At 45.4% G+C, this 23042-nt stretch overlaps 2 protein-coding genes across 11 annotated transcripts in view; one reads left to right on the forward strand and one right to left on the reverse strand.

Moving 5' to 3' along the window:
• Positions 1-3492: 3492 nt before the first annotated feature.
• The window catches only part of LIN28B (lin-28 homolog B), a 96232-nt gene continuing 76682 nt past the window's right edge, over positions 3493-23042 (forward strand). The window contains exons 1-3 of one of the 9 annotated variants that reach the window (XM_083831542.1): positions 3493-3733; positions 12966-13014; positions 17769-17956. In XM_083831542.1, coding sequence (XP_083687668.1) covers positions 12981-13014; positions 17769-17956 — 222 coding nt within the window. In that variant the 5' untranslated portion in view covers positions 3493-3733; positions 12966-12980. Of the gene's footprint in view, positions 3734-12965; positions 13015-16643; positions 16807-16949; positions 17498-17768; positions 17957-23042 lie in introns of those variants that run through there. The other 8 variants (XM_083831544.1, XM_083831547.1, XM_083831548.1 and 5 more) reach the window with 8 other exon arrangements.
• On the reverse strand, positions 5929-16483 carry LOC310897683 (uncharacterized protein; the record flags this gene model as incomplete). 2 transcript variants are annotated; one of them, XM_083831540.1, is made up of 3 exons in its annotated part: positions 5929-13110; positions 13690-15184; positions 15485-16483. In XM_083831540.1, the coding sequence occupies one exon, from the start codon at positions 16481-16483 to the stop codon at positions 15566-15568; it is 918 nt and encodes a 305-aa protein (XP_083687666.1). In that variant the 3' UTR covers positions 5929-13110; positions 13690-15184; positions 15485-15565. The 2 variants fall into 2 exon arrangements, with proteins under 2 accessions (XP_083687666.1, XP_083687665.1); XM_083831539.1 differs by having other exon boundaries at positions 13690-16483.

Consider the following 23042-nt stretch of genomic DNA (forward strand, 5'->3'; position numbering starts at 1 on the left):
TTTCCTTTGTTTGAGCTTTACATTACACTTGATGTGTTTATAAAAACTCAGTGAATATGGGCTTATACGGAGTATATGGTAACCATGATTTCTCACCAAGCTTGAGACCTTTAGGGTGTGTATCTGCTATGTAACTGTCAAAGCGGAAGGAGCAACCCTGTACATTTGTGCTGGTGGGACATGAAGCCATAGGAAAAGGTCCACACGAGCCCATGGGGATGAAGACTGAGGTCAAGTCCGTCACCAGCCAGGGTCCAGAGCAGCAGGGCCCGGCAATGTTCCTGGTTCCAGTGTTCCTGCTGCAAACAAGGGCTACAGCCTCCGCTTAAAAACAGCTCCTGGGGCAGCAGGCCCTCACCAGGGTTTCTCCTGGCTTGCTCTTTCAAGGTTACCAGCTACACTATCGCCAAGCTGGCCCTGAGCCAGGGCAGCCAAACCCCTGGGAGGGGGATGCTCCCAGGACCCTGCCACACCAGACACGAACTGGTTCCACTCTCAAGTTTTTTCCACATTTCTGTCCCACCTCTGTTTACTGCTGCTCCTTATCAAATCCATTTCACTACAGTTTTCAGTTCCCATTTTCCAGACAAGCACCTAAACCTTCTTTTCTTTCTCCACTGTGTTCCCAGCCCCCTTTTCTCCTCCTCTTCCTTCTCTCAGTGTATCCTGATCTCCCACAAACTTCCCACGCTTCCCTTGTGGTTTTGCAGTCAGTCTCCCTCACACACACTCCCCCTATCCCTGCCCTCACAACCTAGCAGAGGAGATGCTGCTGCTTCCCACAGATGCTGGTGACATCTCTTCCAGCCAACAATAACCTGGTCTTCTGCAACTCATACTTCACATATTGTGAATTACACAACGCTGGCAAACAAACACGCTGATATGAGGTGAAACCTTCTTGGCCAGTGAGTCTCCAGTCTCTAGACTTGGCTTCTTACCCCTTGTACAATCCTGACCTCAGGAGACCCCTTCTCTTATTTTTTTTCCTCATCGTGGCCTGGCATTTGTCTTTTTTTCCATTTGACTCAAACAGCTTCTTCCTTCATGCTTCCAGGGTGCCAGCAGGAAGGGTCACTAAAAGGACAAAGCAGAGAGATCCCTTGTTCTCAGTTCCAGCACAAGAACCTGTTCAAGCGAAGTAGCAGCTAACAGCATCCATGGAAAGCTTTGTCTGAGATCCTGTAGCCCTGGCTACAGTACAAGGAAGGGGGAGCACGAGAACTGTACCCATTCACTTAAAAAGACCATTGAGTGTTGAAAGTGACTTGGGTATTCTGAGTTCCAGGCAGATCTCTGCAGATTGTAGCTGTTCAGAAAGCCTCTCCGCACGTGCGAACTGCAGTTAGGCAAAGGGCTACAGCTCAGCCAGATCTGGACAGAGCACCCACACAAACAACAGAAGGCATTTTCCTGCCTTAACACCGGAGTTCTGGCCCTGAAGGATGGGACCACTAGATCGTTTTGAAGAAAATAACATCTCAGCATGGACAAAAATTATTTTTTTAAATCTTCCTCCTGTAAATTACTAGGAAAAATGTAAACAGCCTGCAACAGAAGGCATGGAAAAAAATCGTACCAAAGAGCTAGCTTGCCGAAGATGTAAGTAACTGGAAAACTGTCGTACAATGGGAAATTTTTAGGCAATTTTAGTAATGGCTGACAAAAACACACCCATCTATAAGCAATAACAGTTCATAAAATATTGTAGGTAAAACGATAGGTAGTCTCCAGAAGTGCCTACTCAGACCCCAATTAAGCTGGCATAAAGCACGACTAACGAAGGGGCTGGCAGTTTGGAGATGATACTGTCAGGAAAGAAAATATGGTTTGAGCAAAATATGGTTTGAGCAAAAGACTCTGCAGGATAACATGAGTGCAGGCACTCTGCTCTGAGCGGCAACGGGAATGGAATAGGGGCAATCCTCCTCGGTCTACAAGCACTGGCTTTGGACCACTCTCCAGAAACCCAGGAAGGTCCCAAAAAAGGTGTTATCCGGAACCTCGGAAATTTCCCCCCCACGATCAGCATCTTGGTTCCTGCTTTTCAAATGTTCAGTGGGAGGCACAGTTAAAAAATGGAAAACAGCACCATTTATTCAATGTTTTTCATTCTTTTTTTTTCTCCTAAAGTGAACAGGCTTTAGCAATCCTCACTAGAAATATATATATATATATATAATGATTTTATGACACATTTTCATGTATTATTCCAGGGATTTTTTTTTTGGATAGCAGTACAGCACAAATAGGCTAAATATTTTGTTTTGCTTTGAGTGGGATATATAGCATGAAAATTAGAAGTGCTTTTTCAAGCACTTTTGTTTTGCAAAATATCTTTAGTGCTTTTTCACCAGTGGTGGCAGGTCATCAACAGATCACCTTAAGAAAAGATCTCGTACTTCATGAAAATGTATAGATCTGTTTAATCTGCATCAGAAGAAACAATTTTTCCGCCAAGTTCTCAGGGGAAACCCTACAAACGAGCACAGTAACTAAAAGCTGAGAAATGGAACGTGGCAGAAAAGCATGTGTTTTTGCAGTCCTTCAAGCTGTTTGCAGTTCAGTTACTTATTGAAAGAGTTCAATTTTGTTTATTTTTCATATATAACTTGTTTTATACAAGCTTGCTATAAAAGTAGACTACGCCATATGATGATGGCACAAAAGCAAAGCAGGTAGGCAGGTTGCTTTAACTGAAAAAATGTCTCAGATGAAATACCAGGAAGGAACTTTTCCTCATCTATTGGAGGTAAAGGAAAAAATGAGAAATTAAGTTCTGACTGTTGTGGGTTTTTTGTTTGTTTGTTTTTGCTTTGTTTTTGTTGTTGTTGTTGTTGTTTTGGTTTGGTTGGTTGGTTGGTTTGTTTTCCAGAAAAGATCATACATCTTCAACCTATTAGCAAACTGTATCTAGACCTGTGCTAGGGTAATATAGCTAGGTATTAAGCTAGATTTCCTTTTTTATTTTCACACATACACACCTGCCCATACGGAGAGCGCACAGTAAATTTTAGGTAGCATAGCCAAACACGAGGAGCACTAGCAACATATGGCTACTTAAATTTCACCTGGGAAACGCGAACAGGGCAGTTTCCTAGAGTTACTTCTAAATAAACCTAAACGGAGCTGTGCCACCTGGCGTGACACCAGGCTTTCTCCTGAGCCTTCTCCTGAGGCGTCTCCTTCCCTGGAGACACCCGAACCCCACCTGGACGCCATCCTGCCTGACCAGCTCCAGGTGCCCGGAGGCCAGCACTCCCCAGGCACCCAGCCCTGCACCCACCGGCCCCCAGCACCGCCGGGCAGGGCCCACCCCCCCACACCTCAGCCCTCACCGGGGGCCGGGCGGCACCGGGGGCCGCGGGAGGGCCCGGCCCGGCCCAGCCCGGCCCCGCCCCGCCCCGCCCCGCCCGCGGGCTCCCGCTGCCCTCGAGCGCCCCCGCGCGCAGCCGCCGGGCGCCCGTGAGGGCGGCGGGCAGGCGGGCGGGCAGGTGCGCGGCGGCTGCGGCGTGAGGCAGCGCTGGGGCCGCGGCTGCCCGCCGCCCCTCCTGGCCGGCTGGCTCCTTCTTCTTCATCCTCCTCCTCCTCCTCCTCCTCGTCCTCCGCTGCGTCCTCCCCCAGCGGCTCGGGAAGGCGCCCGTCGGTGGGTGCGCGCCCCCGGCCCCTCCGCCCGCCTCCCCGCCGCGGCAGCCGCCGCCCCGCCGAGCCCGGCCACCATGGCGCGCGGGAGGTAAGCGAGCACCCCCCCCCCCCACCATCCTCCTCCTCCGCGCCCCGGCACCTGCCGGGCTGGGGCTCGGGCTCGGCCCGCCGGGACGCTGCGGCAGCCCGACGCCAGGGGGCGGCCCGCGCCCCGCCGCCGACACGGGATGGCGGGGGCCGCCCCGGGAACCTGGGGGGGGGGGGGGACACGCGCAGGAAGAAGCGGCCGGGGAGGAGGGCGGCGGCGGCGCGGGGTCCGCCGGGCGGCGCCTCAGCCCCCAGGGGGCAGCGGGGGGGTGGGGGGGCAGCGGTAACCGGCCGCGGGGCCGGGGCGGGGCCGTGCGCGGGGTTTAAACGCGAGCGGGGCCGCCATTTTGAATGGCTCCCTGCCGCTCCGCCGCCGGCCCCGGGTGGCCGCCGGCACCGGCACCGCGGCCCCGAGGGGCGGCGGGGGGGGGGCAGAGCGGGGCGGCGGCGGGTGGCCGGGCGGGGGGAGCGGGGCCGCCGCGCCGGTAACGGGATCCGCGCAGCGCCGCCGGTCCTGACCTGGAGGTGTCCGCGGCGGGGACACGCGCGGCGCCGAGGGCGAGAGCGCCCCGACAACGCCGGCCCTGCCCCGTGCCCGCCGGCACCGTGCGAGCCGGGCGGAGCCGCCCCGCTCCGCGGGCGTGGACGAGGCCGGCTGCCTGCGGCGCTCGCCGCCGAAGCTGCTGCTGCTGCTGGGGGAGCACAATGGTGTTCTCGCCTGGTGCGCGTCTAACGTGGTCTGGCCGAGCACCTGCGACCCTGCTGAGATGCAGCGAGCGGGCGGCAGCGGGTAAATCACGCGGCGAGTCAGGGCGACGTCGGTGGTGGGTTAGCTCAGGAGTGAGCGAGCATCGCGGCGTCAGCCCATAGGGCTGTTTCGTCCGAGCCGCAGGATGAGATGTGGCCACGCTCAGAACAGGGCTGACAGCTCCAGGTTAATTTCAAATCTCTTTCTGTTTTAACACGGGGGAATTACCCACTCTAATCTGATAAACATATTACCTAAAGAGATTTGATTCGTTTGCTTGTTTTTCTCTTCCCAGTTGTTAATTTACTCACACCTGCTAATAAGCTGTGTATGACATTCTCCCAGTGATGGGGAAGGGAGACGCAGTGATACTCTGCCAATTCGACCAAAGATTTTACAGTTTTCCCTCACATAAATATCCTGCTTTTCTTTTTAAATAGGCCGTACGCAGGGTTGTTTTTCTCCCACCTAGCAGGCTGTTCTGGAATTTCACATCTTGCACGCAAGCACTGTTAATAGTTACAGGTATAGAGAAACGTCCTGTCACAAACAAGGCATTGGTTATTAAGAAAACAATTATACTTAAATTTGGTTGTAATTAATTTAAATATCTGGATACAATATTGCATTAAAGAGCAATACTGCTTATTAGATTGATACCTGCAGGCATTGCTTTACAAAACTACAACAGTGGTTTATTTTTTAAAACATACTTTAAAAAAAAAAAAAAAGGAAAGGAAACTCCAGGGGAGACAGCACTGTCAGGCTTGTTTGGAGGACGACTGATAAGATAGGCAACTAAGCCCTAGTTCTTTAAAGAATTACAATGTTTTTTCCCCTCGGTATAGAGTAGTAAGAATCAATACTGAATTAAATTATTACCTTAATTATTAATACACCGGGAAGCCAAGTTTCCTTTGCTGTAGTGAAACAAACCCTGTAGGCAGTGGCAGAAGTAGTGACCAGGGCTGATGTTACCCTGTGCAGTAGGAACAGGAGTGGTAAAAATTGCGCCTGTGTTGCTGCGATGGAAACGGCTGCCTTTTGTGTTGAACACTCGTTCTGCGAGAGGCACGTGCCTTCACTTTCAGCAGAGCTTCGTTTTTAATTTTCACCTGGAAACGCATCACCCGGTGTGCATTAGCGTTTCAGGAGAGGAAGAGCAGTGACAAACGCACGAAGGAAAAAAGACCCAGAGCGCTTCCCTCCTAGGCCCGAGCGGCTGCTGCCTGTAGCAGCGCTCAGCCTCGGGCTGCCGCGTCCCCGCACGGCGCCGGGGAGCGACGGGACTTGGGCTCCCGCCGCCTGCAGGCTCCTCTCCCGGGGGGGGGCTGCGCCCGCCGGCCGGCCCCGTGCCCGCCCCGTCGGGCTGGGCTGGGCTCGGCCGGCGGCTGTCGCTGGCCGCAGTGCTGAACGGCGCCCCGCCGCCGGGCTGCTCGGCTGGGCTGGGCTGGGCTGGTAGGGGCGGGCGGCGGCCGCAAGCAAGCGCCTGCCGCGCGCTGCTTCGACCCGCGGGCCGGGGTCGTGGAGGGGCGCCGCGAAAGGGACCTCGAGAGCAGCGGGGGTTCGGCGAGCACCGGGTAACCGCCGGGAGAGCGGGCCGAGGGAACGCAGGCGCAGGCGTTCCTCCTTTCTTCCGCTGAAAAGAGACGCTGCGTTCTGAAAGGCGTGCGGTCCGGAGTCATTTTATTTTTCTAAATGCGCTGTAACGCGCCTCGGCATCTCTGCTACACGGAAAAAAAAAAAAAAAAAAAGGTTGGTTTGTTTTTCCACCGCACAGACAAGTGTTCATTTGCTGTCATTGCACGCCGCGTGTAATGCGGTTGCATAATAAAAGCCGAATGCACCCCCCTGGTTTGCCGTGTAGACGTCAGGAAAAGAAAAACAACCCGAGACGTTTCATACGTGAGGATAAAAAATTTAAAAACGCGTGGACTTTTTAACATGCTGCTTCTAAAAATAGAATGAATTGATACCCAGGGTCTTCAAATTAAAGGTCAAAGGTGACAAACCAGGACAAAGGTCACGCAGCTCATTTTCAAGCAATCAGTTTCTAGTTTTTTCACGGTTGAACAAAAGCTTAATTATACAGAAAAGCAAGGACTGTAATATTTAACTAGTCGGTTTTAACAGGGAAATAGAGGTGGTTTTACACAATTCCCTCCTTTCTTGAATGTGGCTTAAGCCTGAATATGTGCCACTGTTACTGACAGATGCAGGTTTGTCTAAATTTAAATATTTACATCAATTTCCTAATCTAACATTTAATAATCTACTGTCTGTATTTAGTGTTTATACTTGAGAACTGAGAAGAAAAGAGTAGCCGTTCTGTGTGTTTTCAGTGGTCTTACCAAAGGAAGTCTGTTCCAGGGATAGATACTACGATTTCAATGTAGTTACATTGCAGGTATTTGCATTTTGGCATTGGTGAGCATACCTATTGTTCCTAGCAAAGCACTTCCCTTCCCAAAAATCCAGCTTCCAGTCTGCAGCATTCTCCATGTCAGTGTCCAGTAACTGCACAGACTCTTCACTTAACTAGTATGTATATATGTGGTTATCATTTCATTATAAGCAGCGTTGTATTTTTTCACTACTTAAGATTGGGGATTCTTAACTGTTTGAAGGCGTTATTTCAATATTTCCACTAATAATACCACATATACCTTAAACCCAGTCTCCCTAAATATGCTAAGCATATTTAACAACTGTTCTATAGGTAACATTTGATACTTGTTTACACCAGGTGCAATATTGTAACACCTATGATAATGCCCACAACTCATACTGTTAAAATTTGTATCCTCTCTGATATTTTTGTGTCGCATAGTAAGTTTTTACTTTTCTTGCAGATACTATCTCCTGCACAAATTCACTGACGTGTGCACTAATTTTTAAATATTTTCAACTTTGATTTTAAAGATCATGACTTTTTAGTTATATACCACTGATATTCCTGTGTTCTTTTTTCTGGTTTGAATTAATAAACTATCTACACTAAAATATATAAAAAAAACGACCATTGCATTACTTTATTTGCCTGGTTGTTTTAAACAGTGACTCAGAAGGTTTGATGTATAGGACTACTGTAAACTCCAGTTAAAATCAGAAAAGTACCATATACCCTGCACAATCTATGATTAATCTAAAAATTAATGTTGGTGTTTAAAATACAGACACTGATCTATTGTTTCACGTGTATATCCTTTGGTTTGATCATTTTATTCTTTGCTAAGTCTCAATGTTCATATTAGCTCATTATGATAAAAAAAATACGACAAAAAAGGCATATTTAAATCTATTAACATTCTCAAATAACAACTCAGTGATCAAAAATAAAATTCTGTGTTTAGTGGGTTAATGGAATGTAAAAATAAAACAAAGATTATGTGTGAGGGAAGGATATGTCAAAGATTAAGGGAAAATTCCATGAAAACAAATATTTGGTTAATGTAAAAAATCTCTGAGAGGAGACCATACTAAAGTTATTATAAAAACAAATAAAAGCCCGCAGAATATTTTTTAAAATAAAACTTGTTGGAGTGCAATCACTTTCGATGGGATGATACTAAACTCTTAGTTGGCAAGTGTATTTTTGTAACCTAAACAAAAGTTGTAAATTATACAGTTTGTTTATAGAACACTTTTAATCTTGGTTAAATAAATGCTTTGCATTGAGAAAAAGCACATAGAATTCTCGATTAAAAATGTGGTATTTCTACACTGAATGTGAACAATACATATTCAATATGGTGTAACCAGGAACAATGGGAAAAGTTTTTTTTTTTTTAACTAAAAAAATAAAAATTTAATTTACCTTGTTACCATAGTAGGTGTACACATCTTTCTTTATTTGACCATTAAAATACATATCTTCAGGGCTTTATATAGTATTGTTTTGTTTGCAAACAGAATTTATTATTTACTTGTAAACTTACAAAGTACGTTGTTTTTCACATGCATAAATAACTACAAAATAAGTTAATGATTGAACTATGAAAAATATGTTCATCTATCTATGACTTAAGACTTGTGGCTTCCAAAGGATTTTTCCTTAACAAGTAATTGATTTAAATATTAAAAAATCACCCTGAAAACAAAATAATAAAATCAGAAGGTAGTTTCTCATAATTCCATTTGCTTTGGAACATACAGAACACATAGTAAATCAATTTGAGGCAATTTCAAAATACCCCATGGTAACTGTAAATGGGGAACAAAATACTGCAAATACAAACAAAGCAGGAAAAAGAGCAGTAGTAGAGGTGTTAATTCTTTTAAATAATCGTATATTTCAAAAATTTCATCTTTGAATCTTACAAAACATTGGTTGAAACTTACTTATTCTACTTTTTAAAAAATAATTCAGTTGCTTAACCTATGTACATCTAAATGCAGTGTATGAAATTAGATTATACTAAGTCAAATACACTTAAGATGAGAACCATGTATCTAATTTCAATTCTTAAGTCAAAATAATCTTGTTCACCGTGTTCCTTTAATATGGTATTAAAGTTTTAATCTAAATGGATCCTAAATATTTTTAATGCTAAAATACTGCCTATATTGATATAACAATAGTATTACATTTTAAAGAAAAACTTTGATCCTATTTATATAGTTGGCAGGGTTTCAATGGCTTTAAATCGGATACAGTGTGATTCGGTATTCCTTTTGTATTGGTCAAAAGAATCAGATTCATAACAACGCTGGAAGCACATTTTACCTTTCTCTGTTCCTGTCCCCACTGTAGTCAAATGACAATCTTACAGGCAGCTAAAAGTCGCATAACTGCATGTTTCGTCTTAAAAAGTGTGTGCTGCCTTTTTTTAAAAACTAGGCTATGCTTAGCCGCCTCTTACATCTGGGCAAAGCATACCTCAGCTATTACCAAGCAATTTTATTTACTTCAAACCATAATTACCACTTTGGATCAGTTACAGAACAGGGTCCAATTAGAACAGAAAGGGTGGATTTTCATTTGCTATTGTTTAATGAATTTTCTTGAATCAGCACTTTTAAAATGTTTCAGCATTGATGTTTGAAATTCTCACATGCACTTGCTTTTATATTGACTTGTTAATACTGTAATGGACTAACAAGTGTGGAAGAAAACAAATTTTGACTAGGCTAAATGAAATTGTGAGAACTTTTTTTTTTTCCTGTGATTATGTAAGGACATTGACAGTCGAGTGTCCAACTCCAGGACCTTTTTTTAGTCTATTCTAAGTATTTTACTTAATGAAACAAAAACAGGAGAGCTGAAAATGAGAGTTGAACAATGAAAACACCTCAGGACCAAATCCATTATTTCAAACTGTACTTTAAAAAAAACATGTAAATATTCTTAAAATAAGTTAATTCAGAGTGTAAGACAACACTTCCTTGTGATGTTTGAAATCAAAGTATTACATGCATGGTGCTGCCAAAAATTGTCAACAAGAATAAATGGTTAATTGTGTTTTTTTTTTGTTTGGTTGTTTTTTTTTGACTGGTTCAAAAGATAGACAACAAAGTTTATTAATTATAAAATGTGCTTTCTATGTTAATAGAATGTAAAAATAAAAAGATTATTTTGTGCTCTTTCTATGCTAGGGTTCTATATAAAAAGGTTTTCAAATTTGGATATACTTTCCAGCATTCATCATTTTAAGTCTTCACTACTGATGAATTCTACTAAAGAGCTCCCTTAACATTAGCATGTTTCCCCCTATTCCTTTCCTCTCTGTAATGTTGTTCCAACGTGAAATATTGGTGTTCTTTTTTTTTTTTTTCTCAAATTCTGCACTCTGACAGTTCTTAGAGTATCCATTCTTTCAAAAAAATACTGGTGGCTTTACTCTGTGGAAGAAACTAGTCCCCTAGCTACCACTGCCTGCAGAAGAAGCAGGTTTAACATCTGAAAAATGATTTTGACTTATTTTTTGAGAAAATCATAAAACTTATTTAAATGTGATAACTCTAAGTGTCTGCTTTACTTTCATACAAGCAATTTATGTTTCTGAATCTTTTAGGTAGCAAACTGGCTTAATCTAATAATTTTATGATCTGAAAATCAAAACACTGCTTATTAAAGAGATTTTTTAAAGCAAATTGGGTATAAACTTGCTATTATTTTCCAGTGACCAATAAGAAGTTGTCAAAAACTTCTTATTGTCAAAAACAATATAAGCTGTTAGATCAGTAAGTCGATTATAAAATGTGCAACCTGTAATGTGGTGGAGGTGCACTACTGTCTTTGTCAGTGTGTCTTTAACTCTTTTCATTGTGTTTCCTAGCCTGCAATAATTCCATGTGGTGTTCAGCTGCATTATTTGTTGTACCTATTGTCACAGAGTCCTTCTGCACACTGTGAATGCAGTTTGGATTGCTTTCAAAGTTACCTTTTTCTCTAAAAATGTCTTGTTGTACATAATTCCTAAACAGTTGTTTTTTACATTTGTAAAGTTAATGTAAATGCCAAGATAGTTTCAGAACTAACATACCAAAATACTTTTTTCCATTTTGTATGGTACAGGGAGGCATAGGAGAGTTGAGCATCAGTCCTTTCACAACCCAAACTTGCTTCAATTTATGTGTGACAGACTTCTTATGACTTTCAGTAGGGTACAGTAAAATACATGCCAATCAGTTTCCCATTTAAACTATCTCGTTCCTACATGAGTTCAGGCTTTTCTACGCTAACATCCCTTGTGGCAAGTTTTGTGTGTCCTATTGGGAAGCTGTTTATTACAACTACTTTATATAACCATTAAAAAAAATGCCCCCTTCTACTTAATTAGAATAATAATAAAGAATTACACCCCCTTCTACTCACATGTTTATATGGTGTTTTCAAATATGCAATGCTTAACATATATTTTGGAATAGTGATACTGGAAACAAGAATAACTTACTTGTGCTGTTTTCTGCTACAGTTTTTAAGAACTGTGCTTTCCCCCTTCGAGTCCCAACACCACTCCCCTAAATATTTATTTTTAATCCCTTCATAAACTGAAGCAGACTACATGTCAAAGCCAAGAACGGATCCTTTACTCTATGCTTGCATATTTCATTATGTTGCATAAATAATGCAAGTAAATCTGAAAGACACAAAAGCCACACAGCCACAGGTTGGCAGAACAAAGAAGCAGGCACAGAGATTGGGCTTTGGTGCTGGAAGGTGTAAAAGCAGGGTTAGGTTCAATACAAAGCAAAAGTCCACACAATTCCTGTGGAAAACTTAGTTATTAGAAAAGAAGAGGAACAGACTTCACTTGCTACTGTTGTTGCATTGAAAGGAAAGATAAGTGCCATCCCATTTTCCAATTCCTGGCGTTTGTAAAGGACTCAGGATAGCTGACTGTAGGGGAAAAGGAAGTTAGAGAAACTTGATTCTCATTTGTCTTTGACCAGTCTTCTTCAGGCTTTGCTAAGTCCTACTGGGATATCCTATTTTTTTAGGGAAAAAAAAAAAGAGTAACAGTCATGCCATGCTCTTAAAATGGGAAAAACTCAAATCTCAGATTTCTTAAGAGAATCAGGCTTACATCAAACAGGAGAATAAGGTGTGCTTTGTATGGGTTTTAGTTAAAGTGGATTAATCAAAAGGTAGCAGTGGGTGATGAGGACAGGCGTGTAGCAGGTGAGTTTGTGCATGCTCCTATCTATTCATCTTTCATTTATTAAACAAACTGGATAGCCGAAGTAACAAGCTGACTTCAAAAACAAGGTCTTTTCCTCCATGCTTCTTACCATCTGTGGCACTCGGTTTCTCTATGATATTTTACAATTTGATTATTGTACATAATTAGTCAGACTTTTCTTAGCTAGATCAAAAGACACTTTCCATGGAGTTTCAACAAAGCCAAACATCTGTATTTTATGACTAATTGCTTTTGTTCTTCTTGAGACTTAGAATGTAGCATTATCACAAATTTTGCTCTGCAGTTCTATAGTGGATGTAACTGAAATCATTTTTCTATTGATACTCACAGATTCACAATGAGTTACAATTTTGACCATGGAAGAATGCCAAAGAGTAATTCTTACTATTTTTTTTTAATCATATACAATGTATGACTAAGTGCTTAATTTGTACAATTGAAGCGTAGTAAAGACAAGTCACTAGTTCTTAAGTTACCTATTGCGATTAAATATTGATAAAGGAAAAGAACACCTTCCAATATCCTGCAAATCTGTGTCTCTTCCCTCTGCTGTCATCAGCTGCATAGCTTTTATAGCAGGGACAATGCTTTTAAGGATGATTTAAAAGAAGAGGGGGAGAGAGTGTCGGCTGGGTTTTATGCCATGTCTTGGTTATCTCTTTGTGGTTCTGATGAGCTAGGTAAGTCTGGAACAGTTAATAAGTTTACAGGTCACTTCACAGAGTCAATGCGCTGGCATTTTATGGCCTTTTAATGAGCCGTTAAACTGGAGAAGAGGTAATTAAATATGGTACTCTGGTACAACGTGCACAGCACTGACTCCGGCTCTCTGATTTTAGGTTCCTCGGAAGACGATGAGGTCATTCAAGAAGGTCTCCTCAGGCTCAGGTCAGTCTTTTCTACAGTTTCTTGCACGGCTGACTTTGTGAAACCGAAGTCCTTGCGTCCCGCTGCCTCACAGCGCGTCCCTAGTGATGCATCTTTCTGGAAGGAAGAAAAAAAAAATCATTAATTTCACCCAAAGGCTTCACAGTTGTACCGTGAGCGTTGTGCAGGGCGCACGAGCTCTGTGAGGGGTGCGTACGCGGTACCCACCGCCACGTACCCGCCGCTCCGGGCCGAGGCAGGAGCCCGTCAGGGACGGCCGCCCGCCGGCCCCTCCGCGGGGCTGCCCCGCGCCGTGCCCGAGCGCTGCTCGGGGGCGCGCCCGCCCTCACGGGGCCGCGGCCCCGGCCCTTCCCCGGGCGCCCGCCCGCGGCGGCGCATGCGCGGGGCGGGGGCGCGGAGCTGCCGGCGGCGAGGCGCTGCGTCGCCCCGGGAGGCGGCGGGGCCCCACCCGCGGGGCCGTTACCCGCGGGGGCGGCTCGGGGCGGGCGGTTCGCCTCAGGCGCCGCCGCGGCCGTTGAGCGGGCGGTGCCCAGGTGAGGGGCTTGGGCGGGAGGCGCCGCTGCCTCAGGAGGCGCCCCCCGGGGCTGCCCGCAGCCGGCAGGGCGGCCGCGCCGTCGGGCGGTTCACATTGCCCCCGGCACGGCTCGGTCCCTCAGCCGCCGGGCCCCGACCTACCTCGGCGGGCAGGGCAGGAGGGCTTCTCCGCCCCGGGCGGCCCTGGGGCGGCTCTCCCGGCTCCGGCTTTTCCTGCCGGCCCGCTTCGAGACGGGAAGGCGCGGCTGCCCCCGCAGCTCCGCTTTCAAGTGTAAAACCCGCGGCTTGGCTCCGAGGCACGCGGGGGGGTGCTCGGGTGGTGCCCGGGGCTGGTATTTACGGGGGGAGGGATCCGTCTCGGTTTTTGTTTGGCCGAACAGAAGACGTCGGAGTTGGGACTTCAGAAGTGTTGGGAAGGTGACAGATGGGAAAAGCAGCACCGCTTGGCTACAGGGTTTCAAGTGAGCTCTTCCTGTGCGTTTGTAAAGACAATGATCCAGCTCCGTGCAATTGTCTTTACCAAATTAGCATGCGTTTAGCAAAACTTAAGAACAGAAATAGCTTTCGATAGGTGAACTATTACCATTCAGCTCATTTTGGCGTGTTCTGTAGGATTTTCCTCCTTTATCCTCTTGCTCCCCCCTAACCCTCCCCCCCCCCTCCGAAAAATGTATGGCTGATTCTTAGGGAATGAATTCTGGAATTTTTGGTAAGATGTTTGTGTTCCTTGGTTTTCTTTCTTTTTCTTCCTTTTCTACTTTTTTTTTTTTTTCTTCTTTCTTTCTCTCTCTTTTTTTTTTTTTCGCGGAGAGTTCCCAGCTGGCAACAGCTCTCTACCTTCCACAAAACTTGAAAGGCTGATGTCCCTTGCAGGAAATGAATGAGTCGATAACATCTGACACCAGTAACCAGTCCAGTGACCCCAACCTTAATTCCACTAATACTGGAGGCCTGAAAATCTCAGTAAAGACCCTTTGCAAATCCCCCCCCTCCATTTTACAAAATCTCCATTTGTTTTACAGTGCCAGTACGTGGCAACAAATATTTTTGCAATCAAATAATTTTGCGATCGGTTTTCCTGGTTTTTCATTTATTCATCGAAGAACGTGTCGTGATGAATTTTCATTTAAATGAAACTTGCTAACAAAAGACTTTAAATATGTATATATATATAATGAACTCAAACAGCATGTTTGTGGCCGTTTAACTAATACTGGAGCCTCCGAGGTATTTCTCTACCAAACGCTGGTGGAATAAATCCATCTGAAAAAAACTGAAGACCTTGAAAACGGTGTTGAGCAGAACACGTTGCCCCTTTCTGAGGAGGTGTCGGCGAGGGCTCGCCCCGTGGCAGCGTGCCGTCCCGCACGCCCCCAGCCAGCGGCGTACGCCTTTTTTCGCCAGGTAGCCTCGATGCCGCCTTCACGGCTGGGGTTTCACGCGCGTCGGCGTCTCGTACATTTATTACATATTAGAAATGGTCACGGCCGTAAGACCCGAGCCTATACAATTACAGCTGATTGAATATCGTAAAATAATCGCCGAGGCGGGGGGGGGGGGAGGGAGGCTCCGAGCCCGGGGGAATGGTGTATTGCCGGGGCGCGCCGGGCGGGTCAGCATAGGAAGTCGACCTCCTCTGTTGAAATAACCCGTAGGAAATTTACGGTTGAGGACTGCACAGGAATGCCAGGACTGGGAGCTGCTGCTCCCCTCGCCCGCCCGCTCCTGCGCCCACCCCGCTGCCCACCCGGGCGTGCTTGCGCCCGGGGACAAAGGGCGCAAACGGCACCGGGGGGGACCGGGGGTCTCGGGGGGTCCCGGTGCCGTCCCGGTGCCCTCCCCGGCCGCGCCGCCCCCCGAACGCAGCAAACGCGCTGCGGGTGGGTGGGGAGCGCAGGGGAGGCTCAGCCGCGGCGCCTCGCGGCTCCGTTCACACCTTGACGGCGACGAGCGGGAAATAAAGCGGAGCTCCCTTAATGCCTGCCGGTGGTGTGCTGCGCTTTTGTTTTCCGCGCTCCTACGAGGTGTCAGGGCGGCAGGGGCTGGCGGGCTGCGGGTGCCGCGGGGGCGCGCCCCGGGCAGCACCAGGCGGCCGCGCCGGGCTGGGCCCCCCCGCTGGTGGCCCGGCCCCGAGGCAGCACCGCCCGGGCAGCCCTGCGCGTCTTCTCTTTGTCTGCTGCCTCCGGCTTGCTTTTTTTTTTTTTTTTTCCGCCTTCCTCCTCTCTAGCAAATCCTTTTCTCTGGTAGCGCCCCCTCCTTCCTCTTCTTCCTCCTCCTCCTCCTCCCCCCTCTCCTCCGCGCTCCCGGGGAACAATCGCCGCCGCCTGAGGTTCGCCCCAGCCCTGGGCTCGAAGACCGGGCTCTTATTTAGGAAGTCATTAATCACATCCCCTCCCCCGGAAAGAGATGGCGGAGAAACCTGTGAAGTGCAATTCCTCGCCCCCCCCTCCCCCTCCCCCCTCCCGAAATGTCCCGAAGCGCGCCCCCCGGCCCGGCGGAGGTGATAGCGCGCTCCCGCGGCGCGCTCCCGCTCGCACGGGTGGGCACGGCACGGGCACGGGCACGGGCACGGGCACGTGGGGGCGGCTCGTCCGCGCGCACCTGGCCCCGCGCGTGCCCGCGCGGCGGGGTCCCGCGGCCCTCGCCAGGGGGTTGGGGGGCTGGGGGGGGGCGGCCGGGCGCGTGAAGAAGCGAGCGGGTTAAAGGGGAAAGGGAAAAAAAAGGAAAAGGGGAAAAAAAAGAAAAAGGGGCGGAAAGGAAGAGAAAAGGGAAAGGGAAAAAAGAAAAGGGGAAAGGAAAAGGGGAAAGGGAAAAAAAGGAAAAGAAAAAAAAAGGAAAAGGGGAAAAAAGGGGAAAGGAAAAAAAAAGGAAAAGAAAAAAAAGGGGGGAAAGGAAAAAAAAAAAGTAAAGGACGCGTTGGAAATTCGGCGTTCATTCATAAATTACAGCGGCGTGTCAGCCCGCTTGCAATGGCGATTGGCTGCGCCTGCCTCTCGCCAACCCCTCCAGGATCCGATGCGAAATTAGTAGCAAGAAAGCATGTAATTGACAAAGTCACGTGTGCGCAGGGGGCCAGAAACCGAGCGCGAGAGAAAGGGGAAAATCCAAAGAGGGAACGCACATTAGACCATGCGAGCGAAATTTGGGATCGTTCAAAATCAGGATGTTAGGTTAATGCAGAAGACCGCTTCGAGCCAAAGGGAAAGTTTTCATCTCACGAGTTTGGAGCAGAGGGCCCGTGGGGCAACATGGCCGAAGGTTAATTCTCTTTTTTCTATTGTTTTACTCTGATTTTCGCTCGCTGCCTCGCTCGCTCTCCCCCCCCTCTCCCCCCCTTCTCCCCCCCTCCCCGGCTCCCCCCTCTCGCCGTTCCCCTTTTTTTTATCGGCCCGCGCAAGGGGGCTTGCTGCAAACCCATTGTTACGGCTCTCCAAAACTGTTCCGTACCGCCCACTCCGATTCAGGGCTCGAAAAGCTTTCAGGGGGCTATTGTTTGAATTGTTCCTGTTTGATTAAGCACAGCCGCGGTGGTGGGATGAGAAAACGCTGGTACACCTGTCCCAACTTTAATCGAAAGTTTATTCCGAGGAGGGATGGATGCGCGTTGCAAAATAGTGGTTTCCGCGCTGCGTGTGCAATAGCCAGTTGTGCAATCGCCCCAATTTGGCTTCTCCTCTCCCTTCCACCCCTCCTGAGCCGGCCTCCCCCCCTCGCCCCCCGGTCCTGCGCCCTGCAACGAGAGACTAATTTGGCTGCGAATTTCTCTTGAGCAATGGGATCGGTCTTAAAGCAGCAATACTCAAGTAAAGTATCGCCTTCTGCGCTGTAATGTGGCTGAAAGATGGAGTTAAATGGAAAAATACACGTATGTAGCGAAACGTGGGCTGCTGCCCTGTGCAGAGCGAGAGGGAGAGCCTCCGCGCACGGGGTTTCCTCTCCGTAACCTCTGGTGATTTTATTTTTTTAATTGTTTAAACGCGTTTCGGGGAGAAGGTTGTTTATTTTTGAATTTAGGAAAAAAAATAAGCTCTTTTCGCAGTTTGCTTTTGATTGCGTTTTGTTCGCTTTTTTTTTCTTTCTCCTTCTGTTTCCTCTGTAGTAACTCCTTTACACGGTGGCCAAAGGACGTTACCAGAATTTAACTCTGCTTTGCATCTTGTCCCCCCCCTCTCTTTTCTCCCCCACCCCCACCCCACCCCCTGCCTTTCCCTCTTCCTCAGCAGGGGCGAGTAAAGGTGGAGAGGAGCCCGGGAAGTTGCCGGAGCAGGAAGAAGAGGAGGAATCCCAGGTTTTGCACGGAACCGGCCATTGCAAATGGTTCAATGTGAGAATGGGATTCGGGTTCATCTCCATGAGCAACCGAGAAGGAAGCCCCTTGGAGTCCCCAGTTGATGTCTTTGTACACCAAGTAAGACCCATTTTTGTCTTCCATCTCTGCCTGCCACTGCTGGTTGAGCTCAGTGGGATTCCGGTTTCACGTGGAGAGAAGTAACCTGTTTTTTCCTAGGCATTTAGGTACATCTGTAATTAAAAAGTCGCCGTAGGTAATTGTTTTGTTGGCAGCACACAATTGGAGTAAATAAGATCGTTAGATTGCGCTCAGCCTCCGTGGCCGAAGATTTGTGCAAAAGGATGATGTTGTTTCCCCGTCTCTTACTCCTCAATTAGAAAAATTTCCCGTGTGTTTTATTAATTTTTAAATGCCCCATTTTTCTTTTTAACCACGTTTATGATTTGTCACCCCACCGTTCGGGAGCTGATACGCTTTTCCTTGGAATCTGGTTAAAACTAAAGTCAGAAAAGGATAAATAAAGGTCCTTTTCATTTAGGTAACGTTTGAATGCATTTTAAACGCTTTTCTTGTAAACCTCGAATTGTTTTTTAAAAGCTCGTTTGAGATTAGTTAGTGCAATTGAGGCATAATTATAGTGTTATTTTGCAGTAATTCAGGCCTGAGAGTGTCCCTGTGGTGATAAACTGAAACACGCGTGTGGTTTGTTTGGTTGATTTTTAAATACTCCTTCCTAGAAAAAAAAAAAAAGCAACGATTAAGGAGTCAGACCAAAAGCATGGTCTCTGTAGGGCTGTTAGAGAAGAAGCCCGTGGCCATTGTTTTTATTTTTAAGCGTACCAGCGTGAACTGTGTTGCCGTTGTGAACGTGGAAGCCTGTATCTGAATGCCTTCAGGTGAAGGAGTTTCAGATGCAGGCGGCTTGTAAAATCGTAAGCTGAAGGGAGTTTTTCCCAAGTTCTGTAGCGTGGCTTGTGGGGAAGGCGCGTGTGTAGACCTCCCCTGGTCCTTGTGTTAGTCTCCAGTTGCAACAACGCTGTTTTGAATTTCACCGCGCTCCTCTGCGATCAGAGAACAGAGGAGCAGCATCTGATAGGTGAAGAGACCATTTTGGGTTTGGCTAGGGCCATGTTAGGGAGGCAAAAAGGCATCTTAACTTTTTACGTAGTTGTCCATTTTCTATGACGTTTGCAACGCAGGAGGGAGGGTTGTTGCATGACTGCACAGGGATTCCGTTTTTCTGTTCCATTTGGTAGCCCAGCCTCATTTTGTGCTAGCTTTCACCAGGCTTTTTCAAGGAATGTGCTTTTCGTGAATTAATATAAAGGTGACTAAAACTTACAAACAGTGCTTCTGTGGCATGTGGTCTTGCTCCTTGTGGTGGTGGAATGGATTTCTGACCTCGGCGTGTTAAACATACCCCACGCCTAAGGGCCTGGCCATCAGTATTTGCCGTTTGCATTTGGAATTACAGGCAAAGTGTGGAATTAAGTAGTGAATTTATTGAATTCTTAGGTTTCTTGCTTTGTACTGGCATAGAGGTGCCGCCTGCCGTTGCTACTACTTTTTTTTTTTCCTTTAAGAATTGAATCAATTAAATACTTACTGAAGTAGGATCATTCGTCCTCCTGTTTCCCCCTCACCGTCTTCCCCTCTTTGTACATTTTCAAGTCATGACATTGCTCTTTATAGTTTTGTAAATTTATAGATTATAAAAAAACAGAACTTTTTTTTAATCTAATTTTACATTAATGCACGTTATTCTTGTCGCTTCTCAAATAATAGAGGACAAGCATTTAAAGTACAGCAGCATTATTAATAAAAAGATACGTTTGGAAACAATGATATTAGAGCTGTGGAAATAGAGAGGTGTTGAACTGCATGATGAGGTGATACCTTTAAGTAATATTAGACAAGGTGTTGGGCCACAATTGAAAGTAGTCATAGAAAAAAATCTGAAAAGTCTGTGGTAAATTTGGATTTCTGTTGTGTTGTGCCCCCTCCGCTAAAGGATGCAGTCTTCTACAAGCAGGAAATTTTAGAAGTGTTTGTTGACAGCTTAGTAATCTACAATTTGCCAGTATTTTTAGGTTTCTAAGATATGTCGTGATGTAAAATGCAATGAAAACCAGCACGTTTCGTTGCACAGGAACTGTGCGCCTCAGTCATTTTGAGTGTTTCTTAGAGCTACGTTTTACTGAGCGCATTGATTAATATTCCGTAATGAATTACTCCTAGAACAAAGCAAGTATGTTTCTTGCTTTCTTCTTTCTGATGAAACCTGCAATGTACGTAAGCTTCACGTTGACATTATCTTCTTTCCATCAGTCCAAAGCAGATTTTTTCTGTTTAAAGAAATGTGGAGAAGCAGCGTAAATTTTGGTTCAGAGTACGTTTTGGATAATTCATACTGGTATACAGAACGCTTTGTTAGCTGACTACCTGACCGATGGTACCGGTAGCAGCCAGAGCATAAAAATGCCTTTAAATCAATTATGATATTTAACAGTCGGCTCCTACAACGGAGTAGGCTGCTAGATTGGACCCTATTCTTATTAGTTTCATTCGTTTGAAAAATTTAGTCATGTGAAAGGTTCCTTTCAAGGCAAAGACATTAGTTTATTAATCTGTCGAAACAAAATATTGCTGTTTAAAGCTGTTTTGAAAAGAGTTCATCGTTTAAGTGTGCACGTTTTTCTGTGTGCGTCCACCCATTCTGCAATGTTTGTAGCTACTAAAATCATTTTATAGAATCAGGCAGTCTAAGTAGAAGAAAGAAACCTTACTCAGTCCAAGTCCGAGTCTGGTAAAAGCTAGTTTGAACCTCGCGACAATATTTTTATTGCCTTATCTTACCTTTCCTCGGTGAGGTTATACTCAGTTTATGAGATCTTGCTGTGAGCAAAAACGTCTTGAATGTTGAGTCAAAATTCTTGTAATAGTTTAAGCTCATTATACGTAGTTTTTAAAGCTTGCAATGAATGATTTTTCTTTCTTCCATCTTGGAGTTCCCCTTGGTTGTGTGCAGATTGTGGTCATATTTTTCTAAAGTCAGTGCTTCACTAATTAAACAATTATATCGATATCTATTTTTAGCAGACAATGCTTGTGTTTAAGCCCCCCTCCTTCACTCAGTGAAAATTCTGTTCATGTAACAGCTGCAGTATTGAGTTTTTAACTCTCCCTTTTAAGTCCTTCCTACAGCACTAATCATTTTGATTGATCTACTCTGAACTACCTTTAGGTTGTTGTTACCCTTCTGGTAATGAGGTACCTAGAGTTACAAGCATCATTTCAGGCAGAAACATGTCAGTGATTACATATGTGCATCTGCGTGTTTGCGCAATGTAAATAAGGTACACCCACACATTTACACTCCTGTCTTTTATTATTATTATTATTTATTTGCTTTACTCTGATGGTTTGTATCATTGCCATGGATTGGAGTCATTCAGTATCATATAACAATTACAAGTTTTTGAAACAACCCATGTCAAATCCAGCCGCATGCCTAGTCCAGTGTTTCTTCCACAAAAAAAAAAAAAGTAGCAATGTCAGTCCTGTGTAACTCTTAAATACAAGGGCTGTGCACCTCACTTAATTTGGCTCAGTATTGTCGTTTGGGCTTCTAATAGGTCAGCGTGGAATGGATGATATAGATTAATTCTCTTTTATGATGTAAATTTTGCACATAGCTTTGTGTAAACAGTTCTTGACATATTTTTTTCTTAAATTTAACAAGGGGTGAAAGAGACTGTAGAGGTGAAGTGAGAGAAACCTCTTGTGATGCACACGAAAAAAAGGTTTTCACTGCTAAGAACTAATAAGAGTTTGAGCTTTAATAAAGTCAGGATGTTTGCCTTACTGCATGCTCAAAATTGTACATGCAACTTCTCTACAACTTTTTTTGAATGCTGGCAGTAAAGTGTAAATGCTCTGGATTCTTCTTTTGCGTATATTTTGCATGGATCATGTTAGAAACATACATTTTTCTTTGTTAAGCATAAAGCACATATGTTAAAGGTGATACTGAAGGGTAGGGTACTGTGTAAATAGATGCAATTAAATACATGTTTGTGAATTTCAAGGGTTATAATTTCATGTTCTGTGTTATATGGTTTTTCAGTGTGAGATGGATTGACCAGATTAGAAAATGTTTGCTTGGACCTGACTCTGTAGTCCAAAATTCTTACCGCATTAAGGGATTGATCTAGGATTTCTGAACTGGGACCTTAAAACGTGATCCTTCTTTGGGATGCTCTTTTATGAGATGGGGAGAGGAAGGAAGGGAGGAGCAGCGTGCAGGAGTTGGTGTATTTTGTTTTCTCATTAAAACGAACATGGCTGGTTTGAAATTTCTCGCTTTCATCTGAACTTTTACTGTTGCTGCAAGTTACTGTTGTTACAAGATCTGATAACAATAGAAGAGAGCCTCTTCTTCTTGCTTCTTCTTGCAGTGAGTCTTTCCTGCACTGTTCTGAACTGCACTTTAGTTTGTATATTGTAAATCTTGCTCTTACAGGTACTTGCAACAATAACATACAACAAAAGAAAGAGGGAAAATTACTGAGACTGTTGGGATATGATTGTAAGCACAAGAATAAAGGGAAAATTAGACTCCTGAAAAGTCTTTTCTTTTTTTTTTTCTTTTTAATTTGGCCAAACATCCTTTTTGATGATGAATCAGATGCCTAGTCTTTTAGATCCTAATGTTGTAGCTATACTACTTTTTCTAGGGTAAGGTTGAGCATGGCATAATACATTGAACGCTGACTGTTTCTGATGCTGTGACACATGTGATTTTGTGCTTTCCCAAGGATGAATTCATTCATTCAGCACATCTTTTCCATTTTTGCATTACTATGGTAGTAGTCTGTAGAAGCTACTTAGTTGTTCAGGAGAACTGGAAGTTCTGGGCGAGCAAGTGAGATCAATATTGCATTGCTCTTTGTTGTTAATCGGCACATACCAATGCCTGTTTGAAGTACACAAGGCTCCATGCAGCGTATGTTGTTCCAAACTTGCCTCCCTTGACTTCTGCTGGGGACCAGGCAAACCCAGTCCTAATCAAAACAAAAGTGGCTAGCAGGATTTAGACAGGGAAGCTGAGGAAGGAAGTGAATGTGGAATAACCGTGTCTGCCGTGAGCATGTATATGAGAGATCTGGCAGAGATCAGACTTGCGCTAAAGACGTGGGTGTTG

The sequence above is a fragment of the Anser anser genome (assembly GCF_964211835.1).
Source record: "Anser anser genome assembly, chromosome: 3".
Classification (NCBI taxonomy): domain Eukaryota; kingdom Metazoa; phylum Chordata; class Aves; order Anseriformes; family Anatidae; genus Anser; species Anser anser.